Below are 12,089 nucleotides of genomic sequence, written 5' to 3' on the forward strand. Positions count from 1 at the left end.
GTGGGATTGACTCTGCATCACTGCTTCTTTTTCGCGGCTACCAGACCTCAAATAATATCCCTAATTCAGAACCCTTTTCAGTCTGGTTTCGTAGATTGAAATCAGTCCCTCACGCAGCCCCATTGACCCTAATTGAATATTCTTCAGTCCATTTAGGGAGTCTTTTAGGGGGTCTCCCCTTCCTTTTCGTGCTCTGAATGACCGATTAGTACTTGTTGGACCATTTTATAAAAATTAAGGAAACTGGATGCTGTAGGCTGATCCTGCATTGAACAGGGGGTTGGACTAGATGGCCTGTATGACCCCTTCCAACTCTGTGATAACAAAAATGTACTTCAGCATCACTCTCATTCTGTTCTGAGGTTCCTCAGTGCAGAAGTTCCCAGAAGGGGGAGAGATCTATATCGAACTACAGAATTTGCCATCAAGCACTACTGGATTTTCCTATGGATTAGGATTTAACAAAAATGTTCTTTTTGCTCCTTTATATTTTATCTGGAGCTAGACTTTTAATAATAATAATAATAAATTTTATTTGTATCCCGCCCTCCCCGCCGAAGCAGGCTCAGGGCGGCTGACAGGACATGGTCTACGCCATGATTTATATAAAACAATTTAAAATACAGTTAATAAATACTTTTAAAAACAGTTACATAAAAATTTAAAACTACAATAGATTAGGTGCTATTCCAATAGATATATTCCGGCGGCTAGATATCGTTTTCATGGTTCCTTATAAGCTTGCAGAAAGAGGGTGGTTTTGCAAGCCCTGCGGAACTGATTAAAGTCCCGCAGGGCTCGCACTTCCTCCTTTTAGCCCAAACCAATTACGGATATATTTTTGGGGAGATCTGTGGACTTTTTCTTTGTTTCCAGACTTCCAAGCTGATGTGGAAGTTGCTTTCAGGATGTCGATTAAGCTTCAGCTGCCTCTGCACCAGCTGTCTTTTACCTTCCTAAAATTAATCAGCTACGGGAGCAAAAACATTCACAATAGGTTTGTGTTGCTGAAATACGACCTGTGTGCATTCTACAGCAGAACTGCACAGATTGTGAGAAGTACCCTTTGAAGTATAGTAGGGTGACTGAGTTGCAAGGATATAGAAGTAGCTTTCTGTTTCCCTTACCCTGAACTTTGCCAATCTAGATTTGAGGCTAGGACAGGTGAACAGGAAACTGGCCATCCAACCCTGAGCTTGTATAGAACATAGGAGCGCGATACATTTGTCTGATTCTTCGTGTCACATATGAGCAGGGCTTGAATTCAGCAGGAGTTCACAGGAGCGCAGCTCCTAAACCTCCAGCCAAGGTCTGCATGAAGTGGGGAGTTCTCTCCCTGCTGCACACGGATCCCGGGGCATATGCAAATGAGATATACTACTGAACTTCTGCACTTTTTTTTTTTTTTTTTACAAAATGACCCCTGCATGTGAGCATTTAAAGAAAAGAAAACTTGAAGTTAGAGAATGCATACCTCATGGATTCGATAAGCTGTTAGGGGATTCAGTCTTCCTCTTGGAGGAGGTGATTAATTAAGAACGGAAAAAGCTTTTCTCCTCCTATGCTAATTATCCCCTCCCCTAAACTCTCTTTGCTTCAAAGTAATCGTAGCCTTTATAATCTTGTTAACCTTGAAGAGAGTGGAAAGGGTTTATGGTAGGGAGGATAGATGCTTTCTGGTGCACAGCCCCTATCTCCAGTTTCTTCCTCCCAGATGCTAAATAGGGCTTGAGCAGACCATTTCCCCCCTCCCCTTTAACTGGCACAGTTACCTTCAGCATGCTAATTGTTCTTTGGGCCACTGGCAAGGAGAGTTCATGTTTAAAATGAATATTTGTCTGCATGCTTGCAGTCCCCTAAGTAAGAAGAAATGCCGACCTTGCCAGTGGGTGGCCCCATTTTGCTGCCATACTATGTGACCATCAAATTTGCTGTTACAGTAATTAATTCTACCTTTTTTTGAAAAAGAACTGTACTGAAAAGGCAGTTTGCCCTAGAACCCTCTAGTAGTTCCCTTAAATCACCTGTTAGTTAGGCAAAAGGATTGCCTGGGGTTTAGCATGACAAATTAATTCGAGGAAGCAGTTCCCACTTATGAATTTTATGCCTTCTGGTGCTTTTTGTACTGTACCTTTATTATTCAAACTATAGGAGCCTTTGAAGCAAGTGTATTTGTTTTATATCTAAAATACAAGAATAAATATCATAGCTAGCAATACAGTCATCAACATCTGCTTCATAGTTTTCCTACTTAGGAAATATGTAATGCTCAGCTTTGGAGTTGAGAAGAAAACAGCACCTGCTTTGCACAAAGAATTTTTTTTTAAGCATTGAATCTTCATATACAAAAGTAATTCTCTCACACAATTACTTCTTCCGGTAGCTTATTTATTAGAATCTGTGTTCTCAGTAAAATATAGTTGGATCCAGTAAAGCGTGAATGGGACAAAGTCTCACAGTGGATCTCTTCCTCTTTTCTCTTCCTTTGCCTACTGAAAAGTTGATTCTGAGTATCCAGAGAGCCCCAGAAACAAAACAGTTGCCATACATGTGGTCAGGAAAACACACTGAACTCTAGACATGTATTACTTTCAGGATTGGACCAAACCCACACTAAAATAACGCAAGTGTTTTTCGCCCCTGGGCTAACAAAACCACTGACAGGTTCTGTACAATTTATGAGCCTGTTCACTATCTTGGATCCTCCCTCCCCCCCCGCCCGGGGGGTGGGCGCAGCTTTGGGGTTGAGTCTTCTTTTAAGCTTTCAGATTGGCCACATCACAAGCCAGTTCTTTGGGGGCGGGGTCCCACTTTATGCAGTGCCATGCTCAGGAAGTAAAGAAGGCCCCTGTGCCATCCACCTTCTGTAAGGAATGTAAGGCCATTCCATTTAGATGGGCATATGACAGTTTTTATAAGGAGTGTGTTATGCTGAAGCCATTTTTTTTCTTGTCTGTGCTTTTAATTTCAATTGTGCTGGTCTAGTTTTTATGCAGTGCTTTCTGCTACTGTGGTGGGTGAGAAAGTTGATACATACATAAGTAGTTTTGCTTTAAGGAAGACATTCATTCTGTGTAGTGTGACCCATGCAAGAGCTATAAAGGTTCTGTTGACAAAAGGGTAAAGAATCTTTACAAGCTTAAAAGTCATATCGAGAATCAGGATAGATGGAAACTAGAAACCAAGTTTATTGAGGAAAACAATGCAAACAGATGGGATGGAGAATAAGACTACTCAAGCTATACAATGCCAAAAACCAGAAAGCTTTCTAAATGAAGCCAGATTTTCTGGAGCACCCACACAATGAATATGGTCTTCAGGGGGAGCAGAAAGCAAGAGGTCAAAGAGATTAAGCAAAAGAGCAGGCTAAGGGCTACATCAGCTCCAGGCTGTAAATCTACATTTCTAGGCAGAAGCTGAATCATTTGAGCAAAAGGGAAGAGCAACAAGGAACAAATCTTGCTGTGGTTTGAAAGTAAGTAGAGACACTTGATGAATGACAGCTTCTGTAGCATCACACAGCAATGAAGCCGAAGTGTAATAACCAGTGGAGGAGATTCTGATCCTGGTTATAGGACCAGTGTCTTGACTAAAAACAAGATTTCTTTGTTTCTGGGTTTAGAAAGGGAGTGGTATGGGGGAGGTTGATCTGCTGAGTTACTTGACTTACAGAGGGAAGCAAGTTCCTGGGGAATTTTCCTAACACGAGGCGGGGCAGTTATCCAGGTGGAGAGGAGTGAGTGTATTTCAAGGCAATCTTGGTTGTGACCAGAGAAGTATTTCTTTGGTGGGCAGATCAGACTGCCTTAATTACTTTAGCTGGACAGTCCTACATATTTCCATGGAATGAAAATGTGTGTACAGTTATTTCTTTGGTAGAATGCTAATGCTATAGGCATTTTTGTGGCTAAAAGCACACAGATTAATAATTGAAAAGCCTTGATTAACATTCTGGTAGCTCAATACTGGGTGAGACTTGGCTTCTCTCTGGAACAGCTGTTTTCCTTAGTAAGTGTGATGGAATTAGGTGGGGTCCTGCTCACCCAGCTGGCTTTCCTCTGTTTGTTGTGGTGATTGGGTGTACATCTTATGACCTGTGTAAAGTTAAGGAGAAGAAAAGCTGGTGGCGTATCGATAGAATGGAGGGAAACAAAAAAAACAAAAGAGCCCCCAAAATGGAGCCTTGTTGGCAGCCAAATAAAACATAGGGGGGTTCATCTTGAAGGAAAATCTACATACACCTGCCCCTTCACATATAACAAAAGGAATAAGAGGTCACACAAGGTGACAAAGTTTCTGTTCATTCCACTTTATCTCCAGCCTCCCATGCTATAAACCCATTCCTTCTCTGAGGATTCCTTACTACTTCTTTTATTCATTTTTTTCTTGCACTTTACTTTCTATAATCAGGAGTTTATCATGGGTATCCTATAAAAGAAGAGTGTGAAATTTATGGCAAGATGCATAGCTTTAGACTGCATATAGCCAAATTACCAAAAATGATCATTCATGCTGGGGTCAAGCAAAAGGGATTAATGCTTACCTGGTGAATTGTGTATGTGTGTATATATTTTTTTAAAAACTAGGAGCTGTTCCCTTTTCTGTTTACTATTCTTATCCATTATCTTTGTTGTACATGATGTATAGAATAAAACCGAGAAAAAATGTTGACAGAGTGAATTCTATGTATGTGTAAATAGGTACAGATATTATCCATAACGAATGAAATTCTGCTTTCAGATTTGCCAAACACAGGTGCAAATAAACTCAGAGCATCTGAGAGTGTTCATATTACTTCTTATCATGTCGGAACAGAGCCAGAACAAGGGAATCTCTACTCCCCAGAGCAGACATCGCTCCATGAAAGTGAGGGTCTGTTATATATCTTTTGAATAAATGGAGGTTTACCGTTTGAATAATTTGTTTCCATACCTGTGTAATAACTTCAGCTTTGTTGTGTTTTATGTCCCCAGGATCAGTGGGTAACTCAAGAAGCTCAACACAGATGAATTCCTATTCAGACAGTGGATATCAGGAAGTAAGCACTTTCCATAATAGCCAGAGCCTTAGCAAGGGAGAAAACAGACAGCAGCATTCCTTTATTGGTGCAAATAATAACCATCTGGTGAGAAGCTCAAGGGCTGAAGGACAAGCTTTAGTTCAGGTACATGCAACAGAGTCCGAATGTCATTTTATTACGAAAAAGTGCTTTTAGAGGTACAACATTTAGTTAACTGATTGTCAGCACCATTTGAACCTGCAAACACTGTCCAAAAACAGTTTTTCAAAACATTAAATACAAGTACTTTCAAAGACAAAGGTAGAAAAGGCATTCTCCCTCTTTAATATAGGTGAAAATTAGTCTTCTGAGATGGAGCCTGCTAGGACAAGGGCATGCATGATTTAAAAACCATTTTTTTTCTCCCAGAATGATTGCTTTAAATGCTGTACAAACCATGCAGATTTAATTGATTAAAATGCTTATGATTGTGGATGAGAGCCCGAGACATTTTATTTGGTGCCATTCAACTTGTAAATAATGACACAACAGACGACATACATCTCTGCTTTCATCTATTCAGGGAACAATACTCTTTTTGTTGTTCTTATCTCTTTAACTGTAACAGTAATTAACAGCAAAGAGGTTTTGTATACAATTTATTGATTAGACATATGAAGATAAAAAGATTTAGAGAGTAAATGGAAAGGTAGCTCAGACAAACAAGATCAAACGCAAAAAGGAATTTGCTTCTTAAAACTTAAGATTTTAGTAACATTTGAGACAGAGAAATAGAGAGAGATTAAGCTAAACGTATATCCGCATTATAGCCTGTTTTAGACTGATGTTCTATTATGGCTAGGGTTGGAAAATACCTAGAGATTTTTTGGTGGGGGGAGCCTGGTGAAGGCAGGGTTTGGGGAGGGATGTAATGCTGTATACACCCTTCAAAGCAGCCATTTCTCCAGGGGAACTGATCTTGAATGTAAAAATAAATCTGGAAGTCAATTGTAATAGCAAGAGATGTCCAGGTGCCACCTGGAAGCTGGGAGCCCTGTCTCACGAGGGAAATGTATTTCTGCTTGATTGGGACAGTATTCTCCAAGAATACAAACTGGGTGGAATCTTTAGAAGCATTTTTATAGCACTGTGGGCACAATCCAGCCAATGTTATACAGTTTTTAATCTGTTTCAGTGGGAATGTCCTAAACTTAATGGGCCTTAACAGTGTTTACCTTGGGCTGGATTGTGTCCTTTAAATTTGTGGTAGAAATGTAACTTGAATTAATTATACCAGAGAAAAAAGATATATTGCTTAAACATGTTTTTTAATAAGATATATGAGGTGAAGGATTAATTTTTTAAAACTGTTTTCTTCCTGCTTATACAGCATATAAAAGTAAAATTGTGTTGTTATATGTGTTTTTCTTTTTAACAGACTTCAAACATAGCTGCCAGTCGAGCCATGAGACGCGTAAGTTCTGTCCCATCAAGAGCCCAGTCTCCCTCATATGTAACTACCACAGGAATTTCCCCTTCAAGGGGATCACTTAGAACTTCTCTAGGGAGTGCCTACGGTTCACCATCTGTCACTGAATCACGGTCTCATAATTCTAATGTGTTTTCATCAACAACATTACCTGCACAACGAGCAGCATCTCCATTTACTACACAGAGACCTGCTTCGCCAGTAACAGTGCGCCGCATGGGTTCAGTAACATCCAGGCAGCCAACTAACCCCAATGGGGGTACTCCACAGTACCAGTCTTCAGTCAGAGTTGGCTCTCCTCTTTCGCTCAATGAAACGCAAACAAGAGTAGGCTCTCCACCCCCAACCCAAGTTGGATCTTCATCACCAAAGCGTTCTGGAATGACTGCAGTTCCACAGCATTTGGGAACAACGTTACAACGGACAATTCATGACATTGAGCAATATACACAACAGTATGATATCTATGAAAGAATGGTTCCACCCCGGCCTGATAGCCTTACAGGTTAGTAAAAAGGTAAAGACACTTAAAACTTTGGGCAAACCTGTAAATACAATGAATTGTATTAGTAGGAAAACAAAACTGTTACAGTGTAAAGGAAAGTGTGTAATTAGTTTTTCAAATAAGTTATAGTTATGTAGATATCAGAGAATGTAATTAATTTTCTGATATTGACGTTTTGGGGAAGGTTTTGTTTTGTTTTGTTTTTTGCTTTGTTTCTGTTTTTTTTTTTTTTAAGCAGTTCATGCCCAGTAAGGTGGTTGTAGCCCTGAAAGCCTTTACTTTTTTAAGACTTGAGTTACTTTTCTAGTAATAAATGGTTATTATTAGAACACCAGCATAGGTTAGATGCTCGATAAGAGCAACTTAACTCATTTTAAATATCTCCGTTCTTACACATTTATGTTTTCTTTCATACTTTGTTTTTGAACATCTTGGATTCTGTATCCTAAAGCCCTTTAAAATTAGCAACTTAGGCTGGAATCCATATCAAAGGAAGTCTGTGGCAAAGTTTTGTTGATTTTTAACGGTTGTGTCAGCAAATGGAATTTATAATCTATGTTCGCTATATCATCTTTCATAACAGATGGAAATTTTTGTATACCCTCAAAAATACGTAATTCTACTTCCTTCCATATTTTTTGAGTTTCCCCTTGAGATGATTGAGGTCGTAAGTATAAATTTAGGCATAAGACCATATGTTTATATGGAACCAAGCCCCTATTGATTCACAGGAAAATTCAATCTCAGTGACGAACAACAAAAGCCCTACTCTGCAAGAGCTCACAAAAGCACCAGGGCCTTACAATAAGGGGGTGAACCAGGATGCCACAAAAACTAAGTTAAATGGCTGCATTCTTAGAGATACAGAGAATACTGTAGACATTATTGAAACACTGAACTGACAACCAATTTCTATTCTCTCTTGGAACATTTCGGGATGGGCCAAAGATTTTTATGGATTACATTACACAGTTATCTTTCATAGATGCTAACTGTAATATCCTGTGATACCTTTTCACTAAGAGAAGAAGCCTCCTTCCATTGAATCAAACCTTTGTCCACAAGGGCAAGGCTTCTTACCTAGCAAAAAAGGAGCTGTTGTTGCTCTACTGGGGAATATCCCAAATACACCTGCATGCAGTAGTGACTAGAGTGTTGGACTAGGATCTAGAAGACCCAGGTTCGAATCCCCACTTGGCTGTGGAAATTTGTTTGGGTGACTCTGAGCTAATCATATACTCTCTCTGCCTTAACTCGCAGGGTTGTTGGTAGGATAAAATGGAGGAGAGAAGGATATAAACTGTTTTCGATACCTGTTGGGGAGAAAGGAAAGGAAAGGTCCCCTGTGCAAGCACCAGTTGTTTTCCGACTCTGGGGTGACGTTGCTTTCACATTTTCACGGCAGACTTTTTACAGGGTGGTTTGCCATTGGCTTCCCCAGTCATCTACGCTTTCCCTCCAGCAAGCTGGGTACTCATTTTACCGACCTCGGAAGGATGGAAGGCTGAGTCAACTGGTACAAATGAAGCAAATAAATAATAATAATAATACCCCTGTTGAAGCTAAGCACATATAGACCCTGATGATTTCAGTGGAAAAGTTAAGGATAATATGAAGATTTCAACAAGAGTCACTCTGTAACTGTGAAGCCCATCCTAATGAGACCCTTTCATCCATCTGCATAAATCTGCACTTAGTTACTGCTTGAGGTTTTGTACTAAGTGTGTGTTCTCCATGTTTCCAGTGTGCCCAAATGAAACCTTTTACAGCTTTGAATCACAATAGATACTGGACGAAAATATGTTAGGAGTTTGCTTTATTGAACAGAATATATCCAAAAGTTTATTTTTACTTACAGTCACCCAAATTCCACGGCAACAGGAGGCCCCTGTGTCAGATTGCTACTCTGACTCTCTCCAGGTTCACTCAAGCAGGCTTGCTTTTACTGTTATAGAATTGTTCACTTGTCTGCAGTCACCTAGAACACATTTTTTTTGCTGCAATAAACTTCAGAGTTGCTTTACGATAATCAAAAAACTACAATTACATAATGTGATTGGAGATGCTGCATTTCATTACTCCTAAAAATATTTGGTTAGTTATTAGAAATGACTAAAAGCCTTCTGGAACTTTTACCCATATAAACAATTTGATTATATAAAACATGAGTATAAATTGTGTCGATATTTATCTTCTCCCCTTGCACCTTTTGGTTTTAATCTGCAGGGCTCTTTTATGGTATCATTCATATTTTGCATCATTCTTGGATGTGTATTAGAACTAGTTCATTTTTTTTTAAGTACTGTACTATGAGCCAGTTTGGTGTAGTGGTTAAGTGCATGGACTCTTATCTGAGAGAACCGGGTTTGATTCCCCACTCCTCCACTTGCACCTGCTGGAATGGCCTTGGGTCAGCCATATCCCTGGCAGAGGTTGTCCTTGAAAGGGCAGCTGCTGTGAGAGCTCTCTTAGCCCCACCAACCTCACAGGGTGTCTGTTGTGGGGGAGGAAGGGAAAGGAGATTGTGAGCCGCTCTGAGACTCTTCGGAGTGGAGGGCGGGATATAAATCCAATATCTTCTTCTTCTTCTATGGACGGAACCAGAGTGTTTCACCACCTCGAAAAGTATGATTGTTGTGAAAGACCTGAGGGGGTTGATTTCCCCTTGCTGCTGCATTACTACTTCTATCCCAACCATGAGGGGTTTTTTTTGTTCTAGAGGGCTCCCCACCATCCAAAGCAAAAGGCAGTAGGTATTTCAGGAGCTGCTTATGGCAAATCGCTTTGCTCCGTTTACAGGAGCTTGCATTCATTCTGGTAACGCTAAGAAAAATGTCTTTGTTAGCATACAAATAATTACTGGTATAATTAGTAGCAGTAATTCTTTAAAATGGCTGCATGTGATTTTTTTCCCCTTTGATAAATGTAACAAAATCATTAATAGATTAAATGATTCTGAAAACAATGGGTTTTATTAATAGTTTTTTTTTTAAAACTGGAATATCTTTCATGGGATAAAGAGGGTGACATTGAATATCAGTGAAAAGAATGCATTGCCTTTACTGAGGGAAAATTCTGAACATTACCGCATCATTTGTTTCTTCAAAATTTCGTTAAAGAGTTAGTAGAACAGACTAGAGTGAATGGATATTTTGTGAATGGAATTGTTTCACAGCAAGAAATGAAATGTTGCACTGTTCTGGGTATTCATCGGATGAAAATAATTCTTTTCAGCTATTTGATTGCTCCTGCATAAAATATTTGAAGTGTACAGAAGCAGCCTGAACAAGGGGTGCCATCTCCAGACTGGAAAATACCTGAAGGATTCAGAGTCTGGGGAGGTGGAATTTGGGGAGCAAAGAGCAGAGATATGATGCTGTAGAGTCCGCAAGTGCCGTTTTCTCCAGGGAAACTGATCTCTAGTCTGGAAATCATTCGTAATCTTAGGAGACCTTCAGGCTGTACCTGGAAGTTAGCAAACCTAATAGATACAAATACTGTAGTTCCTCAAGGAAGTGAAAGCCACACCATGCATAGTGTTTTTCCTGTCTGCCAGATATTTTCAATTCATTGTAGTGAGGAGATCTAGATCTGTCACCAAAAGAAAGAAAGAAATCTATGCACATGTTGGTCCATCCATTGAAAATGCTGACCATGATAAAATAAACAGAGTGTGGTTTTCCATTAAAGCACAAATATTTAATTCCTGTGCTACACATGCAAGGAGAAAGAGGAGGGAGTGTAGGGGAAGGAATGTAAATCTAGTCATTGAACCATTTAAGGAAAAGTTACCAAGAATATATATGAGCAACCTAAGTTATATGTTTCTAGAAGCGAAATAGCGTCATGAACATCTAAATTGCTTTCGCATAAGAAAAACACAGATAATATACTTAAAATATATTAAGTTACATGGTCTGCTTATATATAATCCATAATTACTGTAATTTATCTGTCTGTGACCTCCTTTATTAAGTTCCTAAAGGGTTCTTATTTCTTGATTGCATCTAGGAATATAGTAGAAATCGCTAAACAATTAGGAAGGCTGAGTACTATTATTAGACCTTCCACACCAGTTAAGCAGTGACCATCTAGGTATGATATGAAAATGATGAGAAGAGAGGAGGAGATTCTTCTTCTATCAATGGGAATACAAGTACCAGCCACTTGCTTGGAATCTACTTCTCTGTTTCACATTGCATTCATTCATTTTATCCTCAGTAGGGACCTAAGGCAATGTAACAAAACAGAAGCACGTACCACAGAAGTGGGGAGGCATCTGAATGCCAAGCAGGTCTGTCTCCCTCTGCTACCCCATCTTCTTGCCCAGTTCCAGGCTACAGCCCTCACCCATGGGCATTACATTAGGGAGCCCTGGTCTGAGGCTTGTACTTCTGGGCACACTCAGGCCTCAACTACTTGTGAACAAGGACCTCAGCAAAATGTTATGCAGCTGCTGCTAGCCAGCTACTTCGCAGGATTATTCTCCATTCCTCCCCTGCCAAAATGTTATAAATATGGGGGGTGGGAATAACCATAGTGGTGGTGGTGGTGGGGTTTTTTTTTGGGGGGGGGGAGGAATTTTGAAGTGGGAAAGTGTTGTTCACCCAGTTCAGTTCAGGGACACATTTCTTTCTTGTACTCTGCTGAAATTCTTAGCACGGTAACCTAGAAAACAGCAGGGACAACATAATGTATGTTTGTGCTGCCAAGTTACAGCTGACTTACACAATTTCTCCACGTGATTTAGGGGCTTTCAAGGCAAGTGGTTTGCCATTGTTTTTGACTGCACAGCTTTTCTTGGCTATCTCCCTTCCAAGTACTGACCCTGCTTAACTTCTAAGATCTGATAAGTTGTAACTGTGCTATGCTGCCTTCCCTCCCCCCTCCATCCAAGTAGGGACACTATAAGCCCAACTAATTACAAGCCACTGTCAGAAGATATAGGAATGGAGGAGGATGCTTTCTCTCACCATTATCTCTACCAGCTAAAAGAAAATGTTTCCTTCTCCATCATCTCAACCAGTTGTCAGTCACAACTTCTCAGTGTTCTGCTTGGACCCAAAGATGTTGCAGTATTTCTGGAAGCATCCTTC

At 39.9% G+C, this 12,089-nt stretch overlaps 1 protein-coding gene across 11 annotated transcripts in view; it reads left to right on the plus strand.

The window, feature by feature from the left end:
• Positions 1-12,089, plus strand: part of PKP4 (plakophilin 4) — a 173,981-nt gene that overhangs the window by 114,945 nt on the left and 46,947 nt on the right. For 4 of the 11 annotated variants that reach the window (XM_060257380.1, XM_060257372.1, XM_060257374.1 and 1 more), the window contains 3 exons: positions 4,741-4,872; positions 4,974-5,164; positions 6,438-6,993. The exons of 1 other annotated variant lie outside the window; for it this stretch is intronic. In XM_060257380.1, the coding sequence (XP_060113363.1) occupies positions 4,741-4,872; positions 4,974-5,164; positions 6,438-6,993 (879 nt within the window). The remainder of the gene's footprint in view (positions 1-4,740; positions 4,873-4,973; positions 5,165-6,437; positions 6,994-12,089) is intronic. 6 more of the 11 variants (XM_060257373.1, XM_060257377.1, XM_060257382.1 and 3 more) reach the window with 3 other exon arrangements.

The sequence above is a fragment of the Heteronotia binoei genome, chromosome 16 (genome assembly GCF_032191835.1).
Source record: "Heteronotia binoei isolate CCM8104 ecotype False Entrance Well chromosome 16, APGP_CSIRO_Hbin_v1, whole genome shotgun sequence".
Lineage (NCBI taxonomy): Eukaryota > Metazoa > Chordata > Lepidosauria > Squamata > Gekkonidae > Heteronotia > Heteronotia binoei.